This window comes from Megalobrama amblycephala, linkage group LG10, assembly GCF_018812025.1.
Source record: "Megalobrama amblycephala isolate DHTTF-2021 linkage group LG10, ASM1881202v1, whole genome shotgun sequence".
Classification (NCBI taxonomy): Eukaryota; Metazoa; Chordata; class Actinopteri; order Cypriniformes; family Xenocyprididae; genus Megalobrama; species Megalobrama amblycephala.
Window position 1 is genome coordinate 31,380,457 of NC_063053.1, and position 24,582 is coordinate 31,405,038.

Genomic DNA, 24,582 nt, shown 5'->3' on the forward strand with positions numbered 1-24,582 from the left:
GCAGTAACGGCAGATAAAGAAACGCGGACTGCCGCGATGGCGGACAAATGAGCCCGTCGTTAATCAATAAAGTACACAAATCTGCCTACATACACATCAATAAGTGTACAGGATAATAGGAAACAAACAACTTACTTTCTGGTCATTAACCCTCTGGAGTCTGAGGCTGATTTTGGGCCCTGGAGAAGTTTTGACATGCTCTGACATTTGTGCTTTTATCAGTTGATTATAAACATATTAATGACAAAAGTGTCATTACACTGTATTCAGCACAAACTAGGCTACCATAATATGTGAGGAACATGTATGTACATGTTTGTGTTTTTAAAGGAATAATGTTTATGCGTGGTTATTGAAAAAACACAAAAAAAAAGTAACTGAAACAATACCTCAAAATGCATACTAAATGTTTTTTCACAAGACTTTTGAGAATTGTATATTTTAGTGTAGAGTTTTTGCTTCAAAATGATGTGGAAATGATCCTCCCTACTCTGACACATAAAACATTGTATTGATTTTAAATTTCTAAGACACTTTTTGTTTAGGTAGGGCATATGCGAAGAGGTGTGACTCTTCATGAATAATGAAGTGATTTACACCTGGGGAGATTAAGACCCTGCCCCTAATGAGCCGCATAATGAGCCATTCAGTCAGGAATGTGCCTGAGTCAACTAAGAAAATGCAAAGACAAGACATATCATTGTTTTTTTTCTTTTTTATTTAAAATAAAGTTAACAATATAATCCACATATAAACTAGGGTCAAAGGCACATTTTGTGTATACAGGCAAATAAAGGTAAGGTTTATAAAAAAAGCCCACTTTTACACCCTATACATAACCTGCTTGATCACATATAGATAATCTTTGCAGCCCAATGGTCAGTGAGAGGTGGTGAACAGAGAATCTGAACAGTCACACATCTGTGTGCCATTTTTGAAAACAGTTCCTTTTCAACTGAAGACACAAGTAAATGTCACATGCCTGGCATTTCCAAGGTGTGTCTTGCCTTTTACCAAGCTGTACTTTGCAAAGCATGCAGTTCCGACGACCAGCGGTGGCATTATTCCTTGCATTTTGAACATTTTGAAGAGACTCTTAGGAGTGTGTTCATCAGCAGGACGCAGCTGTGGTCCAGGTTCCCGTGCAGGTAGGAATCTCAGAGTCTGTGGAACCACGTCAGTGTCATTATCTGTTTTCCATGACAGAGCTGAATGCCTGTTGCTTGTCTGAATGTTTTTCTTGGCCTTTTTTGCAAGGGGTTTTGGAGCACTCTCATTAGGGCTATAGCCAGTGTTGTGCATGAACGCGTTCAATGAACGACGTTCACTGAACGCGTTCATATTTTCGCCGAACGCTGAACTGAACGAGTCACTTTTCATTCAATGAACGTGAACGAGAGCGGCGCTCACTCTGGCAGGAATGAGCAGCATGCGCAGTTCACGTTCACGCTCATTTGAAAACTCAGGTTTTACGACACGACTGTTTACAGCAAACACCTTGATGGTGCAGCATCATGACTAGTGCTAGTACTAGTTCACGTGATTCAAACTTAGCTACAGCTGAAGCCAGTTTTGAAGAGCACTTAGCAGAGTTTTATGTACAAACAAAGGAAGACTCAGACGGAAAAAACCTCACGTTTTTGTGCAAACTGTGCCCACCGGGACTAAACAAACAAGTAGGGGAGAGTGGGGTAATGTGAGACATCGGGTAATGTGAGACACCCCCTGTATCTCTGCAACGGAACAAATTTGTGGTTATGTGACAATTATGTTTTCAAGCCCCTCACATTTCCCCTTGGCCATGAAGGAGAGGACCTCATGGTGCTGTGCTAAGCATGTTTTTTTCACAAAAATATTGTTTTTGCATGTAAAAGTAAATTTTCTTGCGGTCAACTTAATCAACTGTTGTGCCAAAGCAGACTGATTCAGGTAGAAAAACTTATATCATACATGTTGATGAACTATCAACATATAAAACCATGTGATGATGCTAGCTGAAGATTAGCCTGAATTGCTAAGAGAGATAGTTTTTTTCTAAAATGTAGTGGTGGGGTAAAGTGAGACAAATGCTTTGGGGTAAAGTGAGACATGAGGCACAAGTTAAATTTAGTCTTAAAAATATTTTAATGTAATATTACATTGCATATGTTTTATTTTTAATGTCATAAACATTGTAGAAAAGCCATCATGCCAAGGCAAAACATCAGGAAGACAACCTCTGGGGCAAAACACCCCTCGAGGAGAATGATGTGGCACATGTTGTGGTAAAGAAGCTGCCTCAACCTAAAAGGCCTGGAGAGATGGAGAGAGCAACTCCTCATCTTTCCCTGTAACCTTCAGGGCTGGATTGTAGAGTAGGCCTAGTTGTAGAGTATGACAGTAGGTTGATGTTCTAATACAGGTGGGTCTAGTCCTGTGTTCTGAGTCCCAGGCTGTTCTAGCTGGTTCTGATTGTGCTTTGCTCTGACCTCCAGACACTAGCTGGCTCTAAGGGTGCGTTCACACTTGTAGTTCGATTTGGTTGGTTAATTTGGTCTGGACCAAATAAGAAAAAAAAAAAACATTTAGTCCTGGTCCAATTAGCGTTCAGATTGGCAATTTTATCACCGAACCAAAAGATACCGAACCTTGAGGCATAGGGATACATTCACAATGTGATTGGTCAGATTTTATGACGTATTGCCTATTTTGAACCGGAACTTAACAAAAATCCCAAACAATGCTGTGTGCTGAGGTAAATGCGCTCGTTGTGTGTGCATAGCAGTGCGTAGCCTGTGTGTGATGGTACTTTGGCCAGCTGGGAACTCGTGAAGAGCTCATAAAATGTGTAAAGTAGTCAAAACAGCGGCAGGAATCCACCCACACAAACGAGACGCGCGTCTGATGCCTGTGATGGGCAAACTCGCGACTATGACAAGAAAAACCGACATGCGTGAGGATTCTGTCCTTTTTAGGGCAGCGTTCACATATGTTCAAATGAACCGCACTGACTGAGCAATCGCACCAGGTGTTCTGACCCCCAGACTGTGTTCTGATCTAACTGGTTCTATCTGTCATTTGAATGTTAATTAAAATATTTTGAATTATATTATGTTGTATTTGATTTTGTTCAGAGTTAGAAAAGTGTTTAGAAAAAAAAATTGCTTAATTGACCAATCCCCATGATTCTGTTACTAGTCCGACATTAGTTCTGGAATGTGTGGTTGTCAAGCTAGCTGTCAGGATTCGAACTGTTACAGCAAGTGGATCAGTTTACCCCCTTGATTTCTCTGGTCTGTCTCGGTTTACCCCTAAGCTGGGGTAAAGTGAGACACAAGACGACTTTTTTTAAAACAATCATATTTTCACTGACCTTCGTCCTGAATACATTCTGATCATTTCTATGGCTAGGAAACATCCTGAATTAATGGGAAATGTGTAAATTTTACTGATATATCATTTTAGCTCGCTTAGAGGGGAGCAAATGTAAAAAGTGTCTCACTTTACCCCACTCTCCCCTACGTACGTCAGCCACATCGAGTTCAAATTTGAAACGACACATCGAGTTACGCCATCCGAGCTATCTTGGCAAATATCTGCGACTGAATGATGAACGCAAGAAATCATTAACGAAGAGAGGACCGCCGCCAAGCACACCCACCCAAGTTAAGCTCACTGCATTTAGTAAAGGACCTGCTGTTTCCTTCGTTTCCCAGCAACAAGTGGACAAGCTTGTGTTGGATTACATTGTGGGAGATCTGCAGCCTTTGAGTAAGGTCAGGACCAAAATTATTTATATTATACATAAATGTTATTGTCAAAACTTCTGATTTGTTGAAATTTGTCATCTTTGCAGATGACACAAATATATTTTGTGAAGGAGAGAATCTCCAACATTTGTTGAAGATTGTCTCTGAAGAGTTGGCTAAGCTTAAATTGTGGTTTGACTTGAACAAATTATATCTTAAATTATCTCTTAATATAAAGAAAACAAAATTTAGGATTTTTGGGAAACGTAGAATTCCTGAAGATTTAACTATTGAAGTACTGTGTGATAACACCAGATTAGAAAATAGTTTATGAAAACTCCTTTTTAGGAGTAATAATTGATCATAAGCTCTGCTGGAAACCACAAGTCAATTGTATCAGTTCTAAATTGGCAAAGATCAATGGTATATTTTGTAAAGTGAGACACATATTGAACCAGGAAAATGTATATTTTATACGTTTTCTTCCTTATTTGTACTACTGTACTGATATAATGATATTTTGTAAAGAGTAAACAGTAGCCGTCTCAAAACTAGATGTGTAAAAGGGGAAGGCAAATATAAGTTAGCTTCTTCCTTTTTTTCTTTTTTTTTCTTTTCTTTTGAACATGCTGAGACTTTTATTATTATTTTCTGTTAAAATATGTTTTGTTACTAATGATCATGTTCTGAAGAGGAAAAAGAAAATAAAATGTATTCATTCATTCATTCATTCAAGGTCGAGAAGCCATCGTTCATCAAATTAGTGACAGGTTTGCAGCCATCCAGGCATGTGCCTTCAAGAAAGCAGGTACAGAAACTACTGAACAATGCATTCCAGGAGAATATTTCTGACTTAAAGAATGAACTCTCTGAAGTTGATGCCGTATGTACAACAGCAGATTGCTGGACTGCAGTGAATAAAGCGTTTTTAGGCATTACTGTTCATTGGCTCAACAAAAATAATATCTCTCAGAGAAGCTCTGCAGTGCTTGCATGCCGTCGTGTTCGAGGAGCACACACACATGATGTTCTCGCCAAAGCATTGTCAGAGGTGCATAAAGAGTTCAGAATCCAAAACAAGATTGTGTGCACTGTGACTGACAATGCTTCTAATTTTGTGAAAGCATTCAACTGTTTCACAGAAGATTTTCCCATTGCTGATAAAGATCCAGATCCAGATGTTGACAGTGATAATGCAGCAACTGAAAATGAAAACGAACCAGGATCTACCTCGCCTCCTGCTGTAGATGAAGAGGATGACATGGAACCTGAGCCTCTCTCAGCATTGGAAGACCCCCGTCTTCCCCCTCACAGAAGGTGCATGGCTCACACCTTAAATCTTGTTGCCAAAGACACAGAGAAGGTAACTGATAAACAGTACAAAACACTGTCGAGGGCTGTTTTTGCTAAGGCATCTGCTTTGTGGAACCGGATTAAAAGAAGCCCCAAAGCTTCAGATTTTATTGAGGGAAAGCTCAGGATTGGTTTTGTGTTCCCAAATGATACACGGTGGAACTCTTTGTATCTTGCTATGAAGCGACTGTCTCACATAGCAACATTAATTCCCCAGGCAGACACCAATGAAGCTGCTGATACTGTCACTCTTGCATATGACAACCTTATCCTGCATGCTGTCTGTGATGAGTTTGGCTTTAGGCGGTTCTCTGCTGAGGAAATCAGCTTCATACACAAGTTTGTGGATGTAATGAGGCCCCTAGCTTCTGCACTGAACATCCTGCAGGGAGAGAAAAACGTCTTCCTCGGGTATTTGGCTCCGACCATTGTACAACTACAAAATGATATGAATGGCCTGCTGGAGGAGAGCACAAAGCCCACTGCTGCACAAGGTCTGATTACATGCCGTCCTCTCATACTAAACATCATGCAGTCACTGAAAACAAGGGTTGAAGCCATGCTTGAGAAGAAGGAACACATATTGTCAGCCATGCTGCTGCCAATATTCAAGCTCAACTGGGTGGAGGATGAGGAAAAACGGCTGCTTTACCGAGTTATGCTGAAACGAGAACTTCTAACTAGCAACTCAGATGACTCAGAAACACAAAACTCTGATCAGTCTAAGCCTAGTCGTGATACTGACAAAGACACAACAGCTTCCTTCTTCAGGTTTAACCAAAACCCTCAGAATCTCAAAAAAAATGAAGCAGACACTTACTTGGATGCACCAACCACAGATGGCTTTGCAGAGTACATGCTGCTGCCCAGGCTCAAAAAGCTCTTCCTTAAATACAACACTGCACTCCCCTCAAGCGCTCCAGTGGAGAGACTTTTCAGTATCGGAGGCCAAATATTCAGGCCCAGGAGAAACAGGCTTGGTGATGAAAACTTTGAGAAGCAACTGCTCTTGAATGCAAACAGAAAGCTTAAAGAACTTTAACTTCTTGCTATAAGAGTGGGACATCTTGTAAAGATGTTCCAGCATGACAAAAACTCAGGAGTCAACCTTCTTTTTTTTTCTCCAAATGTTTACGTTCAGTAAGTTATGCTGCTTGACTATTGCACTTTGAAACCTATGACTCCTTTCTGTACAGATAAATCCAGCATCTGAAATTGAATGCTATGTTTGTTTATTAGAGCTATATGCTGTATAATTTTCAGTTTTCAGAGCTGTTCAATTCATTTGGACAAATATAAGTCAGGAAGAGTTAGAAAAAAAATATTAATGAATGTAAATGACATTGTCATTGTTTACTCACTGTTTACTGTCTTTTGAGGATGCTAGAATGTGTTGGTCCAGTATTTCACATTGAGCAGGGTAAGGTCATCTTAAGTTAAGTTGTTCAGCTGCTAGCTGTTCATTTTCTTTAGAATAATATAACCAGGAAGATTGTTTTATTATAAATGAATGTAAATGGCATTTTCTTTGTTTACTCACTGTTTACTTCCTTTTGAAGGTGTGAAAATGTGTTGGTTGAGTATTGCACATTAAGCAGGGTAAGCCCAAGCTAAGTTTACATTACAGTACATGACTACTTTGGTCTGGTTTACATAGTTACTGCCGTTCAGAATATGCTGGATTTTTGTCAGTAGACTGATCTTTTCCCCATGAACCTGAATATACCTTATTTTTAAGTCCTGTAATTTGGTTCATGCTGGCTAAATAAAAGTTTCACTGAACATACAGTATACCTTGACTGCACCTTGTTTTTTCCAATTTCTACATATCATGATTACACATTATTTAAGGGGTAAATATTATTTTTCTCCTGGCTATAATAATTGTCTCTTGTTTATTGGTACAATAATTTTGATTAGTTTTGGAGTTGCAGTGATTTGCAGCTGGTAATGGATGGTAAAGAGGTTCTATTGAGTAAGATAGTGGCCTATCTTAAAAAGAATTTAACAAATGAACGTGAACTAGTTCATTTTTAGATATGTGAACTTAGTTCATTTAAAAAAAAAAAGAACTATGAACATGAACTAGTTCATTATCATCTGTGTGAACTGAACTTTGAGCTAGTTCTCTTTAGGTATGAACTGGCACAACACTGGCTATAGCTGGAGAAAAAAAAAACAGTGAGATGGTTATTACACAAGGAGCTATACTATTTGCATCATCAATAACTAATACTAATATAATGTTTATTATTGTATATATTAACAGTACCAAGCACTAATGCTAATATATTGTGCACGCATAAGAAAGAAAGCCATACAGACACATATATACATACACTACCATTCAAAAGTTTGGGATCACTAAGATTTTTAATGTTTTTAAAATACGTTCTGCTCACCAAGGCTACATTTATTTAATTAAAAATACAGTAAAAACAGGAATATTGTGAAATATTATTCCAATTTAAAATAACTGACAGCAATGTGCAGACACTGTTGAGGTTTCACATTGTCTCCAAAGACTCTTGCTGGGCCTTGTAAAGACCAACCCAGTCTTGTCTTGACAGCTGCTGGACCTCCAGGTGGACCGATGCGGACTGGTTCAATCGGAGTGATAAGGTGAGGATGATCTGCTCCGATCAATAACAGTGGACAGGCTTTGTGAATAGGCTGTAATGGTAAGCCTCTCAGATGTCGGTAACGTCGCTGAAGATCTGCAACAGGGTATGAATGTTCGGCTAAGCTCAGTAGTTCTGCCGTGAAGGCTCCGTTATATTGTAACTCTTGCCAGGCTGGAATGGGGTTGAAATCTGAAAGGACACTGAGGTACCACGAAGCTTAGTGACATCTTGCCTTATAGTTCTCAAAGCCAAGTCCTCTGCCTGGCCTGTAAGTCCCAACCTCCTGGCTGCTGATGTCAACAGCATAGTTCGTTCAGAACCATCATCAAGCACATCGTAAGTATCTAGGCTCTGTCCCTTATGCTTCAGAATGACTCTGACCACTTTAAGAAGGACACTACTGAATCCTTGAGGACGGTCTAGGTATAGCTTTTTGCTAGTTGAACTGACCAAACAAGTCCCTTCATTCACTGGCTTAATGTTGATCTCATGGAGGATCTGGAGGTGCTTTCCATTACACAAATGGCAGAGTTTCTTGAGAGTACACTGAGCAGCTCTATGGTTACGCCCACACTTCCAGCATCTGTTGTTAGTCTTAATCCAGTCGATCACTTGGTCTTTGGTTAGGCACTGGAATGTGGCACATTGACTCAGGTAATGCTCTTTACTGTTGCAGTATGGACAGAAAGCGTAGCCTTTGCCTTGACTCTTGGTTGACACTGGTGGCACTGGGGAGATGGTTCATTTGAGCTGTGAAATATGGTAGTCTGTCTAACCTTGGCTTTAGTCTCCTTCTGTTGATCCACTCGGGAACGGGCTCTATCTCTCTGAGGCTTATATCCACCAAAGCTCTCTGGATCTTGGCACCAGGATTCAAAATTAAGCCATTTAGCTAGATCAAGAAGCGTGTACACTGAGCCCGGCTCATAACTCATGTGTCTGCGGAAGGATGCTCTTTGTTCTGGAGGGAGCTTGGATAAAAGTCGAGCCACATGGGATCCACAATGCAATTCAATGTCTCCTTCTGTTCCTAATGTCTTAAGGAATCCTACTAGAGCTTGTATCTGAAGAGCGAAGCGTTCAAAGCCTACAGTGTCGCCAGGCTGAACATCTGAGGCATCCATAATGGCAGCAATTTTGCTCAGGGCAAGCTGATGAGGTCGACCGAACCGTTCAGTGAGAGCTGCCATGGTATCTGAGTAGGGAGTGGATGAATTTAAAAAGGAATCAGCGATGAGGCGAGCATCTGTTAACTTTAGGTGATCCACCAAAACCTGGTACTTGAATAGCTCTGTAGCTTCATCAGGTAGCAAGTTATTCAAGGAAAGTTTGAGACAGGCAAATTCACCAGGGTCTCGACGGGTGAAATCTGGAATGGTTGGCTGCGGACCTCTATAAATTATCTCCTGTCTTGTAGTGTTAGTCTGGATCCCAGGAAAGTTAACTGGTGCTGCATGTGGCTGACTAGAATAAGGGGTAGGAGATGTGGAGATAATAGAAGCTCTCCTTCCTGCTGTTGGCTGCCTTGTGTCTCTATGAGTGTCAACAGTGCCTAAGGATATGTGAGCAGCCACATTATCTGGAACAAAGGCATTTGAGTTAGGCCGCACTGAAGGAGCATACTGTCCATAGCTGACTTTAGCTGCAGAAGGATCTGTATTCTTAGGTGTAGAAAGGCGGCGCGGTGCAGGAACTGGAAAGGCTCTAGGAGCTGGTGTAGGCACTGGAGAGTCTGACTGTCTGCTTGCAACTCTAGGCGAAGGAACTGGAGGGGTTAATACATGAGACTGTGGCTTAGGCTGAGGAGTTGACCTTTGACTTTGTGACTGGTTAATCAGCATCTCCTGCATGCTTTTCTGTATCTCTATAAGTTGGCTGATCTCTTCCCTCATGGATAACTGAGCAGCACGGAGGCGTCTGTTCTCTTGTTCCAGATCATGCACTGTGCTTTGAATGTCAGGAGGTAAAGAACGTGCATACCGTTGAGGGCTGTGTTCATCTCTCTCACTCCAATGATCCGTGGTAAGGTACCAGGGCTCTGAAGCCAAGCGTGGTGATTCTAAAGAATCAGGTGATCCAACAGCCCCTTCTCTTTGATCATAATGAATACTAGATGCTTGTGGATGGGCCATAGGAATACCTCTGTCCTCATCATCCTGTTGAAAGTCATCTGACCCAGGTGGTTGTGGTGTTGACTGAGGCAGTAGGACATTAGCTCTAGGCAACCCAGCATACTGCAACTCGAAATCTTGTAGGTAGGCTGGTTGACGAACTATACGTCTAGGGCGTGCTCCTTGAACTTGATACTCTGCATTCTGGTCCTCTGACATCATTAGTCCAATGTAGACACAATATCCGGCTCGAAGGACCAAAATTTATTATGAAGATTTGGGTAAGGACTGTATTTGTGCTGGAGGAGGTGGGTTTGTATCTGCACTGGTGTGTCGGCAAGAACACATAAGACACAGTTGAACCAGAGTTTGAGGTTTACTGATGATTCATTTCAAGCAGTAACAGGAAGTGGTAACAGTGAGTGGTCTGAAAATATTAAAGAATAACAATAAGTATTAGATATACAGCTAAATCAATAACATTCACATGTCATAGGCAATCCAGGTTACATTATTAAAGTTGTTGCAGTACTTAATCTGTCCACAAGATGGCATAGCGAGCTCACACATGGAAATATGAAAGACGCCATTTTAACATGTCATTACAGGCAGTAACGGCAGATAAAGAAACTAAAAATAACGTAATATATACAAATATGAGCAAATAGCAATATAAATCACAATCCAGAGATATTACTCACACTATAATGGGACTCAGACATTAGTTATATATAACATAACAATTGAACTTTGGCGCTTAGGCGCTAACGCGGACTGCCGCGATGGCGGACAAATGAGCCCGTCGTTAATCAATAAAGTACACAAATCTGCCTACATACACATCAATAAGTGTACAGGATAATAGGAAACAAACAACTTACTTTCTGGTCATTAACTCGCTCACATAAGTTAACTGCTCAAGGAAAGGATGTAGCAGAGCATTCACAGCTCATCTCTTACTGACTGCGAGGCACTGACTGACGTCATTCAGTAAACTGCGCTCTGATTGGTTGAATACTTCTTAACAATAAAGAACCGGCAAAAGTAATGATTATGAGTGTGACAAAAACAGCAAGGAGACATTTTAATTGTTTATTAATAAAGTAATGTTTTCTGAATCAGTGTCGGCTGCAAAGATGAAGTTGACATTGCTGATTCTCATTGCTGATCATCTGCTCATATGGACGCGCCTAGAGAGATAACGCACATTTCATTCGGATTAGGCTATATAATCAGAGTAGCCTCTTTCTTTTCGTGTTTAATTACTTCATTTTCGTAGATATTTCAAGCATTCTATAGATATATTTCTCATGTCTGCGAGGCAAGCAGCCTCTGAGTTTCGGTTCATTTAGCCTATAAAACGCGCTCCAGTTCACGCGCCAGTGATCGCTCCCGCGCCTCCATGTCATGATTTTATTGTCTGCTATATTTGCTTGTTATATATTAAATCCAAGCAATTGGTTGATGAAACATTGATTAAAATTAAGATACAATTTTTACAAAACGAAATTCACTTTAAAGAGAGGCTTTCTATAAAACAAAACTTAATGAAGTGTTTAAAATCATGTCTGGCCCACTCCATGTCTCCCGATATATTTGCGCATCTTATGATGCATCTTACTCACGCTGTTCACTTTTCATAATCGAATAAATGGATTTAAAACATAACATAGGACTATTTAAACATAAATATGAAACTACGTTTTTTTTAGTACAGAGAAATTTCATGTCGTGAGCAAGAGCGGATCATGAGTCAGGAGTCGCATCAAGAATAATTTATTCTTAGACTTATATGTAATATTGGGGGCATTCAATTTATTTGGCATATTTTTATTTTTATTTATTTTTTTTAATTTTTTTTTAAAGTAACGCAATAGTTACTTTCCCTGGTAATTAGTTACTTTTATAATGATGTGACTCAGTTACTAACTCCGTTACTATTTGTGAGAAGTAACTAGTAACTATAACTAATTACTTTTTTAAAGTAATGTGCCCAACACTGGTGGTGATAGTGAGGCATTTGTGTGAATCTTCTGTCAAGGGCACTTGTAAGTATGCACTGGAGAGGTTCAGTTTGGTGAAGCGTTGGCCCTCTGCCAATGATGTGAATAAATCCTCTATTCGTGGAATCGGGTAACGTTCAACACAAAGGCCCGGAGTCACTGTTACCTTCAAATCTCCACAAATCCTCACATCTCCATTCTTTTAACAACTGATTGATAGTTGTGGTCCATTCGCATTTGTCAGTGCTTTATCATTCAGTCACTGTTATATTCAGTAAATAAATAAAAAACAAATGTAGCTTTATGTCAGTGTGTCCTTTTTTGTGTCATTTTTGTTTCAGGTCTTTCATTTGGCCAAATCATGAACCTCACAGATACAGTGTTGGATTCATTTAATAAAATAAAGAGTGTTATAGTTTAAGTATTTTCCATGTGAAAAAACTTAATGAATGCTTCATATTTAATTTAATACTAATGAAAATATTCACTGTTGAGTGTGTGTGAAAGTGTGTGAAAGTGTGTGAGCAGCTGCAGTATCAGTTCAGTCACTGTGACTCTGACTGACGGAGGTTTTTGTACGACTCTTTATCACTGTGTGAACACATTTTTACTGTTGATGTAGTGCCAACTCTGACAGTAATAATGTCCAGCATCTTCAGTCTGGACTCCACTGATGGTCAGAGTGAAATCAGTCCCTCCAGATCTTCCATTCCCACTGAATCGACTGAAACTCTCATCATATCGATCATTTACAGAATAAATGATGAGTTTAGGAGCTTCTCCATGTTTCTGCTGATACCAAGCTAAACCCCAGCCACTTATCCCAGTATCAGTTTTACACTCTATTTTGGCGTTTTGTCCTTCAGAAACAGTCACAGCTTCAGGCTGAGTCACAGTGATTCCTCTGGATGCTGTCGACAACAACATTAATGTGTTTAATCAGATGAAATGAACATTAAAGACTCAAAAATGACGAGCTTTCACGTCTGTTACCTGGAATAAAAGCTGCCAGAATCCAGATGAAGCTGCTGAAGAGATTCATGGTGTTTGTTGGGTTTGTACCGTGGTAAACAGCAGTGTGTTATAAAGTGTTTGAGTCTGAACGCTATAAACACTCGGAGCGCTGAAGCATGAGCCGATGCAAAGTGACTCTCTGAGCAAAAACCCTGCTGGAGTAAAACACACGTGAAAATGAGCACATGCAGATGAAACTGATCAGTTTTGAGGCTTTAAATGTGTTTTATTCTCATGATCCAACAGACGAGTGTTTTCACTTCTGAACAAGTTTAGAGTTGAATCTCTAAAAGAAATAAGTATTTCACTGTGAACTCCATGAGAGGTCAAAGGTCATTCCAGAGGTCACAGGTCAACAAAACTTATTAAAATGCTTTGAGAAATACATGATCATTTAGAAACTCACAGTTCAGATGTGTGATGATCAGTACAGAGTCTTTCTGATTATATTATTAATTCAGATTTAATAGTTTTCATGCATCAAGAGACATTTAGAGATGATGAGGCTGTTTCTGTGAAAGTCACTTCAGTCCAATAATCATTATTTAATGTTGAGAAGAGCTGCTGTTGAGTCTCATATCAGTGTGTGTGAGTGTCGTTCGTCTCTTTCTCTGCTGGAGTTTGTGTTCATTTGAGTGTGACGGAGGTTTTTGTACGACGCTTTCACTAGAATGAAGCACTGTGGTGCACTTTCGGTGGAGGAACTAAACTGGTGATCAGAAGTAAGTCTTTCTTAAATTATCTAAAAAAAATTATGATATTTTAGTTTAAATTAGTTTTATTTTGTTTTTTGATTATTTCAGCAAACATTTGTTAAAAAGATGATTCATTTATTAGAAAAAAAAATAGCTTTTTTTTTTTAAAGTTTCCTTAATAATTAATTTATGTTATTTTTCATTTTACATGAATAATTTAACTTATTGGTGACATTTGATTGTATTTTAATGTGTGGATGGCACTATTTTATGATATATTCAATTATTTCTTGATACATGTAATTATGTCTATAATTAATGGTAAATATTTACAGTTAACAGTTAAAAATGAACAGTTAAGTGTTTTTAAAGTCATGGCACCAAAGTTTAATAATACAGACAACATAAATCTAATTGTATAAGCGTCATCATCTGACAAAGATAAATTTAGTTAATGAGCATTTTAAAAAATCAATCGTTTAAGCTATTAAGATTAATGATGATTATGGTTGTGTGTCTTAACAGAATTTAAAAATGTATTATTGAAACTACTGAAAATTATGATTGATTGTATCAAAAAAAAATGAAGAATTTGAATATCTATCTATCTATCTATCTATCTATCTATCTATATATATATATATATATATAATACTGAAATTATGTAAATTTGTTTTCCAAATCTTATGAAGAAATCACAATATATTAATCATTTTTCATGTGGACAATGTTTTTAAAAAATAGATTGAGATTAAAATATTCTGTAACTTGTGTAAAAAAATCATTTGAATATATTTTTTCATTCATTTCATTATTTAAATTTTATAATTTCATATAGTTTTTAAATATAATTTTTAATTTTACATGAATAATTTAAAATCTTATTATTGCTAACATTTCGTTAATTTCATGTATTCACTGCAGTACTTTAAAATCTATTCAGTTATTGATATATACATAGCTTTTTTTATGTAATTCTTGGTAAATTTAACAATTAAAAGTTTTTTAAATGCAAGAAAAAAAAGTTTTATAATATGGACAAAATATAATTTTGTTGGGGTCATCAGACAAAAAGAGACAGTTGAAGAGCATTATAAAAATTTGTCTTTTAAACTTTAAAATATCAAATTTGAATCTGATGTTTGAATAGCAGAATATTTTAATAATTAATATTGAAATGATCACTTAAATTAGTTTTCTTATAACGACATCACAATATAATCATCAATTTACTTGGACTATGTTTTTCAAAATCATTCTGGGGATTATTTTAAAATGTAACTTATAATTGAAGTCAAATCATAATTTCTAGAGTTGTTCATGTTTGTGTGTGTTTGTGTGTGTTTGTGCAGCTGGTCCCGCAGTGAAGCCCTCCGTGTCTCTGCTGCCGCCCTCTTCTCTGCAGATCTCTGGAGACTCAGCCGCACTGCTCTGCCTGCTCAGCTCTTACTCTCCACAGGGGGCGACGGTGAGCTGGACGCTGGACGGGTCAGAGGTCACCGAGGGGGTTCAGACCAGCGCAGAGAGCGAGCGGGACGGACGCTACAGCCGCAGCAGCGTCCTGAGCCTCAGCAAAGCACGCTGGGAAGGCACGGATCGCTTCGTCTGCAGAGTAAGACATGACGGAGCTGATCACGAGGCCTCGTTCCTCAAGAGCTCCCAGTGCTGATGTTTCTCCGGTCCAGACGAGCCGTATCTGAGCGTCCGGCAGGATTCGCAGCAGTCACGTGATTTACAGCTCAATACTGAAGCAGTCTTTCAATGTGCTGCCATTGCTGTTCATTCAATAAAGCTTCTGAACGCGTTACATTTGTGTCCGACTGCATCATTGATCAGTGTGTCGTTCATTCAAAGTCCTGCACTAAAGTTTCAGCTGCTTTTGATTGATTGTAATAGTTGAGAACAGCTGCATTTAGCAGGAAATGTCAAATGAAGCTCTTGGGGTCTGAACATGGTCACTGGAGACGGAGCTGCTCTATTCTGAGAGGATCACAATCACTAAACCTGCCAATGCAAATGTGATTTTCACCTCAAACTCACAGTTTCACTCTTTGATTGGTTCAACGCTCTCAACTGGAACACTTTCACTTCTGCTCATGAGAAATGAGTTATGAGTAATACATTTATAAACAGCTTTAGATGAAGGAGCTGCTTGAAAAACATCTGCATGTTACTGATACACCATGACTTTAGTGTAGTTTAATGTACAAAAACAAAACAACAATATGGCGCCATTATTGTTAGTTTGATTTCATATTAATTTACACACTCTGTTTCCTCTGATTCTGATCATATTTGAGTCAAACCCGTCTGTCACAGGACAGATCACAGTCTAATAGAGCTGATTTCAGTCATAAGTCAGTTTTGAGCACATGTGTAGTTCCTGTGTTTGTCCTCTGTGTGTCAGTAGTGTGTGAAAGTGTGTGAAAGTGTGTGAGCAGCTGCAGTATCAGTTCAGTCACTGTGACTCTGACTGACGGAGGTTTTTGTACGACTCTTTATCACTGTGTGAACACTGCTTTACTGTTGATATAGTGATAACTCTGACAGTAATAATGTCCAGCATCTTCAGTCTGGACTCCACTGATGGTCAGAGTGAAATCACTGTTAGATCCACTGCCACTGAATCTAGATGGAGTTCCTGACTGGAGGGTGCTTATTCCATAAATCAGGAGTTTAGGAGCTTCTCCAGGTTTCTGTAAGTACCAGCTGAGACATTGTTTGCTATTACAGCAACAGCCTGGATCTCTGCTAGTTTTACAGGTCACAGTGACTGATTGTCCAGTTTGAGAGAGCAGCTCTGAGGGAGTTTGAGTCACTGTCACCTGACCAACAGATTCTGACAAGAGAGAAAGATTAGAAATCACAAACACTTTTACAACCATATATCTTCACAACACATAAAAATAACAAGTAAATAATGTCTGTAATCTATACTGACACAAACCTCGACATAATACTGCCAGCGTCCAGATCAATATGGTGCTGAAAGTCATTTTTGTTGGTTGTAGGTTCAGTTCTAGTGAAAAACAGTTGTTGATCATGTTTGATGTTTGACAGAGTTATAAACACATGCAGAGCACTGAAGCGTGTGTCGCTCATGTAAAACACTCTCTCTATGCAAACGCTTCAGGAGTGACAGGTTTAGGTTCCCATATTTGGCCCAAAGGGGTTCTGATAATAACAGGGTCAAGTTGGGCTACACATGGGTGATCACACTGGACCAATAAATGGCCCTATGATGGTTTTTCATGGGTCCACGTTGGGTGAAAATTGGGCCCCATTTATTCATTTCTTTAAAGATTCAAATGGGTCAAATAATGAGCAATTATATGCAAAATTCACTTTCAAACCACTCAAACTCTGTTAGAATGTTTTTATAAACCTGTAACTGACCAAAAAACGCTCATCTAAGGTCCACTTCTGCACGCTCACATTTGATTCGGCCTGTACAGGTTTCACACTGGAAGCTCCTCTTGACACTCACTCTCATATCCAGTCCTCCTAACCTGAATGTCTTTGGACTGTGGGAGAAACCAGAGGACCTTGAGGAAACCCACGCTGAGAACATGAAAACTGCACTTAGAAACAACTTTTGGCTCTTTTTCTTTCTTTCTTTCTTTCTTTCTTTCTTTCTTTCTTTCTTTCTTTCTTTCTTTCTTTCATAAGTTGCATTTTCTATGTTTTTTCATTCTTTAATCTTTATATATAGAAGTGGAACCTGCAAATAACTTTTTTGATGGTTCTTGGTCAGGTACAGGTAAATAAAAACATTATAACAGAGCTTGAGAGGTTTGACAGTGAATTTTGAAATTAATAGATGGTGCCCAATTTAAAGAAAAAAAAAAAAAAAAAAAAGACCATTGTGGCGAGCAGGGCGGGCGAGAGCCGTGAGGGAACGGCGCGAGGCCGGTGACGCGGGAGATGATGAGCTTCACCTGCGAGGCGTACCGGCCTTGAGTCTCTCACGGAGGAGCTCCGAGAGCATAAAAGGAGGAGCGACGACAGTGAAGGACGAGAGAGGACCAGGCCTGGATATTATTTTATGTTTTATTATGTTTGTGTGGCCGGCAGACGTCCGCGAGGGTCTGCCGGCATTACTTTCGTTTTGTTCTTTATTTATTTTATATTAAAGTTATGTTGAATGTTCGCCGGTTCCCGCCTCCTTCTTCCTGTATATACCAACTGTGTTACAACCATTATATAGGCCCATTTGTGATCACCCATGTGGTCCCCATAAGGTTTTTGTGTGGTCCCATTATTAGGGCCCTTGTGTAGCTGATGGACAAATTTCTCTGGGCCCCATTTGGGTTGCCCATGTAGGGCCCAAGTGACAGCCCATCAAAAACCCATATGGGGCCCACAATGACATGCTGGCTGGGATGGAACTGATTGTGTTTGCCCATGTCTAATCCATTTGTGTTGCCCATTTGAGGCCCATGCACACATTTCCAATTAGTAACCCACATAGGGTGTGCTTAGTTGACTCAAGTGGGCCCCAGATAAGATGCCCATTTTAGGACCATGCCCACTTGGTACCCATGTAGCCCAAGGTTAGACCATGTGGGGCACACATATACATTTTGGCTGGGTAGTGTGTCAATTTAAATAACCTCATTACAGGTTTAGTTCCTAGTCTAAAGTCTCAAGTCTACTTTATTTATAGAGCCCTTTCCACTACAAAGTAGACCAAAGGACTGTACAGCAACACAACAAACAAAAACAAAAACTATACAATAACAGAAAAACATTTAAAACAATATACATCATCCAGAAGTCAACAGTTAAAAGCCATAGAAAACAGGTACGTTTTCACGCGAGATTTAAAAACATCAACTGAGGGTGCAGATCTGATATCAGGTGGAAGGGTATTCCAGAGTCTTGGGCCGGCAACCGAAAATGCACGATCCTCTTTTGTTTTCAGACGTGTTTTCGGTACTGAGAGCAGTAAGCAATTAAATGATCTTTGAGATCTACCAGAGTTCATATGAATCAGGCCCGAAATATATTCTGGGGCCAACTCATGGACAGCTTTAAAAACATACAGTAACACCTTGTACTGAATCCGATATTTAACCGGAAGCCAATGCAGCTTTTCCAAAACTGGAGTAATATGCTCCCTTTTCTTTGTATTAGTAAGGAGTCTCGCAGCTGCATTCTGGACCAATTGGAATTTTGAAATAAGAGTTTGACTTTCTCCCAAATAAAGTGCATTACAGTAGTCCAAACGGGAGGAGATAAATGCATGTATCACTATCTCAAGGTCAGGCACAGATAGGATTTCATTTTTGCAATAGTCCTCAACTGAAAGAAGCAACTTTTCACCACACTTTTAATCTGATGATCAAACATTAAAGCAGAGTCAAAAACTACACCCAAATTTCTTATTTGGGGCTGCACATTTGTTGTCCATGAACCTAACACATAATTTATGTCACAGTCAACCTTATTTGACCCAAAAATGATTACTTCAGATTTATTCTCATTAAGCTGTAGGCAATTTTGCTCTAGCCAGCACTTCACCTCCTCAAGACACAGTAGCAAAGATGACTGAGAAGTTGATCCTCCAGATCTAACAGGTAGATAAATCTGAATATCATCAGCATAAAGATGATAAGACATTCTGTGTTTTTTGAAAATAAGGCCTAAAGGCAACAGAAATAATGAAAACAGAATAGGGCCCAAAATGGAGCCCTGAGGTACTCCACAGTCAATAGGAACTGAAGAAGAGGAAAATTCCCCAACCGTCACTGAAAAGGATCGTCCCTTCAAATAAGAAGAAAACCATTTTAAAACAGTCCCTCTCAGACCCACAACATGCTCTAAACATTTAATAAGGATGTCATGATCTATTAGATCAAAAGCTGCACTAAGGTTGAGCATAATTAAAGCTCCTCGACTACCCGAGTCTGCAATGAGTAACAATTCATTGGAAACTCGCAATAAAGCGGATTCAGTGCTGTGTCCTGCCCTAAAACCAGACTGAAAAGCATCTAGCACATCATTATTAGCCATAAAAGAGCTCAACTGAAATAAAACCACTTTCTCCAATATTTTTGAAATACAAGGTAGTTTTGAAATTGGCCGGTAATTTGTATAATCCAAAGGGTCCAGATTGGACTTCTTGAGAAGAGGCTGAATGACCGCTTGCTTAAGACATGATGGAAAAATACCTGTAGAAAGACTACAGTTCACAATAGATGTAATACTTGGTCCAATAAAGTCAGCTGTTGTACCAAGCAAACCTGAAGTCAAAACATCCCAACTGGTACCTGGGTGTTTTAGTTTAGCAATAATATGTCTAATATTGGTAGATGCAACCAGATCAGATCAAATTCATCAAAAGTATTGACATTAATAGAGTCCTCTGCTACCTTTCCGCCCAAATCACGAAACCCGGACCTAATGTCTTTAGTTTTTCCAGAAAAACACTTAAAGGGTTACTTCAGGATTTAGCATTAAGCTTTGTATTAGTAGAATACCACTAGTATTTTCAAATTACCGGGCTTTCTCCCTTCATATCAGCCTGAGATGAGAGATTTATGCATTTTTATTCTCTAAAAAAGCCTCCGATGACGCAAAAATCGTCATTTTGCGTCATCGGAGGCTTTTTTGGCCAGAGGCTTAAAACTACAGCCAGTAATAGCAGGTAGTTCCGCATTTTTTCACCACGCCCATACATATGCGCGTTTGAGGTTACTCACGGACATAGATCAAAGATTTTATCAAAAGTGGGTGTCAATTATATTTTTAAGCTTACAGTAATTAACTTTATTTTGTCTGCACTACATCAGTGGTTCATCTCGCAAATTTATCGGTCTCTGCAGTCATCTCAACCAATACAGCAACAGGCTTTTGTGGTAACGTTAGCATAAATAGATAAATAGACTAACTCAGTTTTACAGAACAGTGGCTTTACTTTGATAACAGTCAACTTATATGCAACTTATATGTAATTGTCTATCTAACGTTACTTTGCTAAGTTTGCAGTTTTACTGCTACCTACAACACTACATATAGGCTACTGTGTTATCAGTCTAGTATCAGCAAGTCTTACCTCTAGGCGAATATGCTTAGTACCAGATGCCCAGGCTGTTCGTCCTCTGGGAAAGTGAATATCGATGGTATCGCGGTGTCCTTCAGAATGGTTCTCTTTATTGCAAGGATATTTGGTTCGTAGTCCTCGTGCTTGAAATGGAGACTTTCGGACATATTCATGCTTAAATAAATACATGTGTAATTAAGTCCATAAATGATGCATTTATATTTTTAATTTATAGAGTTATGCATAAATAATTGCATAAATATGAATGCATGCATACATAAACAAACAAAGTAATTATTCCAGAGGCTTAGATATGTATCCTTCTTATTTTTCAGTGCAGATATAGACTGTTTTCTGTGAATGTACAAGATTTCAGATTCATTAGCCAATATAGTGAAATAACGAGAAGAAGAATAAAGTGCAGTAAAAAGTAAAACTATTCACACTACAGACCAGTAAAACTTTTCAGAGGTGAGGATGTGCTGGTTTGTGTTTTTGTATAACTCAATATGTAAAATCACATTAATGATCAGCTAAATGCTGTGAAAATAGCAGCTAATGTCTATTGCATATATAAATATTCATATGTGAATGAGGTTATGAAGGGAATGAGGCAGTAGAGGGCGATACTGATTATTCCTTAAATATCTGCCACACATCTTCCTCTTGGAGCTCGTGGACATGCTGGAAATCACTAGAATGAGAGTTGAGGTCTGGACTGTGTTCTGATAGAGGACTGTGTGTGTTCATCAAGTGGAAGTTGATTTGATTGTTTTCTGCAACTATTTATGAGTGTTTGATGGTTTTATACTTGTGATTTATGTCAGTATTGTTGTTCTTTTTATAATAACCACACCTTGATCCACATGTTGATCCATATCTCAAATAAAAGCAACTAATGAACTTTGTGTTTTATAATCGATGCCCCACAGTGATTTTACTATTTAACTAGTTCTCATGAAACTTTATTACAGAGGTTGCAGATGCAGTCAGGAGTTCACTTGCTCTCCAGTGTTCACGGACCAGATCTGACTGATCCAATATGGTGGACGACTCACATGTAGATCTCAATCATGTCACTGATCTATAAGAGCACAAAATCTCAAGGCAGATATACATTTTCCACAACATTTTTAGTCTAAAGATGGTATGAATATGAGGAAATTTAACAGTGACACTGATGGACTTTGTCTGTTTCTCTCAGCTAATACTTAGATTTCTGACCTCAATAATTTATAAAAAGATTAATTTAGATGATTTTATTTCAGATGTTTGTGTGACGATGTTGTTTCAGATCCTCCTTTGAGCAGCTGCAGTATCAGTTCAGTCTCTGTGACTCTGACTGACGGAGGTTTTTGTACGACTCTTTATCACTGTGTGAACACATAGTCACCTGCACAAGAAAGACCACTTGTTCTGCAATGGAAACTCTGACAGTAATAATGTCCAGCATCTTCAGTCTGGACTCCACTGATGGTCAGAGTGAAATCACTGTTAGATCCACTGCCACTGAATCTAGATGGAGTTCCTGACTGGAGGCGGTTTGCTAAATAAATCAGGAGTTTAGGAGCTTCTCCAGGTTTCTGTAAGTACCAGGCTAAATAATGTCCATTAGAACTATAATAATACACATTTCTGCTGGTTTTACAGTTGATGTTCACAGTTTGTCCTGGTTGAGCTGCTGTCATTGAGGGACTCTGAGTGACGGTGATCTGTCCTCTACACTCTGAAACACACAACAAGAAGAAAATCAACTCAAAACTTTGACAATATACTTGAGAAATGAATTGATATCAAACTTGTGCTCCACAAACCTTGAGCTAACGCTGTGAGAGTCCAGATGAAGATGATGATGAAGGTCATGTTGATGAAGATTGTTGTGTGTGTCAGTGATGAAGTGTTAAACTCACAGCACTATAAACACTCTCAGAGCACTGAAGCATCTGATCAATATGCAAACACACTCCAGATCATTTACCTGAAGACAGCAGAAACACTGTTTTGTCATTTAGTATCTTTGCTAATAAATTTCTGTTGATCATTTTCAGAAACAGACACTCCTGATTTACTTCATGTTATTTTGGGTGGATCTTCTCCCTCTAAACACTGTTTTAATGATCAGTTTCATTCAGACTTTGATGCTGAGAGCATTTAATACCTGTGCTGCAGATTTGATATCATCATGATACTGTAGAACAGGTCAAAGGTCATCCAATAGAGAATGACCATCTAAATCTGGCTAAAGATTTCATTATAAAGCAGTTTTTTCCTTAAAAGATGAATATTTAGTGTGTGTTTTCAGCTCAATCATGTTGATGTTGAGAAGAGCTGCTGTTGAGTCTCATATCAGTGTGTGTGAGTGTCGTTCGTCTCTTTCTCTGCTGGAGTTTGTGTTCATTTGAGTGTGACGGAGGTTTTTGTACGACGCTTTCACTAGAATGAAGCACTGTGGTGGACTTTCGGTGGAGGAACTAAACTGACCATCAGTAAGTCTCTAAAATTCTCTAAAAATGTTTATATATAATTGTTTTGTTTTTAGATTATTCAGACAAGCATTTTGCAACAATGTTTTAAAAATTATAAAATAGTTTGAAAAAAACAATTAACTGCAATATTTCATAGTAAATTTAATTGTTTCATAGTTTCTTTAAATTTGTCTGCTATTTCACAATTACATGTTTATATTCAGTGATATTTCATGATATTTATCTTTTTTCATTGCATGGCATATTTTATGTTGCTTTTATATATTTCTTTCTTTTTACAAGAGTAATTTCAGATATTATATTAACTGACATTGTTTGTATTTTAATATATTGATTGCAATATTTTCTGAAATTTTCAATTATTTCTTAAAATACATAATTGTGTTCATAATTTTTGGTAAATTTAATAATTCAGAAATGTTGTAATGCATGAAACAAAAATTTGATGATACGGACAAAATAATTCAGTTTTGTAGACGTCATCATCAGACAAAGAGAAAGATTTGAAAAATTCATAATTTTATCTTACATTTGCTGATAATTATGATTGTGAGTGTCTTAAGTTAATAATGAAATGATCATTTAAATTTGTTTTCTACATATAAATCATCAGTTTGTGGACAATGTTTTTAAAATCAGTTTGAGATTAAACTGAACCTTATTCAGAAAAGATGAAATGACTGTAATATTTGCTGTATATCATGTCTGCTTCAGAGAACTGATTTATATTTATTCATATATCTTATACTTCATATATTTAGTAGCAGTGAATATTTTATTTGAACTGAGAATATTGAAATTTAAATGCAGGATCATTACTATGTGGTTTATGAAAGAAAGCAGTGATGTGGGATTTCTGTAAAGATGAAATGATTGTGATTTTTCCTCCATTACTGTGTGTGACATCTGACTAATTGATGATCTAAAGACGTTGGTGTTGTTTGTGTGTGTTTGTGCAGCTGGTCCCGCAGTGAAGCCCTCCGTGTCTCTGCTGCCGCCCTCTTCTCTGCAGATCTCTGGAGACTCAGCCGCACTGCTCTGCCTGCTCAGCTCTTACTCTCCACAGGGGGCGACGGTGAGCTGGACGCTGGACGGGTCAGAGGTCACCGAGGGGGTTCAGACCAGCGCAGAGAGCGAGCGGGACGGACGCTACAGCCGCAGCAGCGTCCTGAGCCTCAGCAAAGCACGCTGGGAAGGCGCGGATCGCTTCGTCTGCAGAGTAAGACATGACGGAGCTGATCACGAGGCCTCGTTCCTCAAGAGCTCCCAGTGCTGATGTTTCTCCGGTCCAGACGAGCCGTATCTGAGCGTCCGGCAGGATTCGCAGCAGTCACGTGATTTACAGCTCAATACTGAAGCAGTCTTTCAATGTGCTGCCATTGCTGTTCATTCAATAAAGCTTCTGAACGCGTTACATTTGTGTCCGACTGCATCATTGATCAGTGTGTCGTTCATTCAAAGTCCTGCACTAAAGTTTCAGCTGCTTTTGATTGATTGTAATAGTTGAGAACAGCTGCATTTAG

The 24,582-nt window shown here is 38.7% G+C and overlaps 1 protein-coding gene, 1 long non-coding RNA gene and 3 gene segments (V, D, J or C); 3 read left to right on the top strand and 2 right to left on the bottom strand.

Moving 5' to 3' along the window:
• Nucleotides 1–1,514: 1,514 nt before the first annotated feature.
• Nucleotides 1,515–6,123, top strand: LOC125276373. Its single transcript, XM_048203806.1, has 3 exons — nt 1,515–1,527; nt 3,445–3,755; nt 4,465–6,123. The coding sequence occupies exons 1-3, from the start codon at nt 1,515–1,517 to the stop codon at nt 6,121–6,123; spliced, it is 1,983 nt and encodes a 660-aa protein (XP_048059763.1).
• Nucleotides 6,124–12,407: 6,284 nt separating this feature from the next.
• Nucleotides 12,408–13,545, bottom strand: LOC125276374. The segment is given in 3 exon segments: nt 12,408–12,730; nt 12,813–12,988; nt 13,240–13,545. Coding segments are annotated over 2 exon segments (372 nt in total).
• Nucleotides 13,546–13,833: 288 nt separating this feature from the next.
• Nucleotides 13,834–15,197, top strand: LOC125276375. The segment is given in 2 exon segments: nt 13,834–13,849; nt 14,881–15,197. Coding segments are annotated over 2 exon segments (333 nt in total).
• A 592-nt stretch (nt 15,198–15,789) lies between these two features.
• On the bottom strand, nt 15,790–16,615 carry LOC125277356. The segment is given in 2 exon segments: nt 15,790–16,367; nt 16,476–16,615. Coding segments are annotated over 2 exon segments (435 nt in total).
• Nucleotides 16,616–22,544: 5,929 nt separating this feature from the next.
• LOC125277395 lies at nt 22,545–24,473 on the top strand. Its single transcript, XR_007186888.1, has 2 exons — nt 22,545–23,059; nt 24,019–24,473. It is a non-coding gene; the product is annotated as an uncharacterized LOC125277395 (long non-coding RNA).
• The last annotated feature ends 109 nt before the right edge of the window (nt 24,474–24,582 follow it).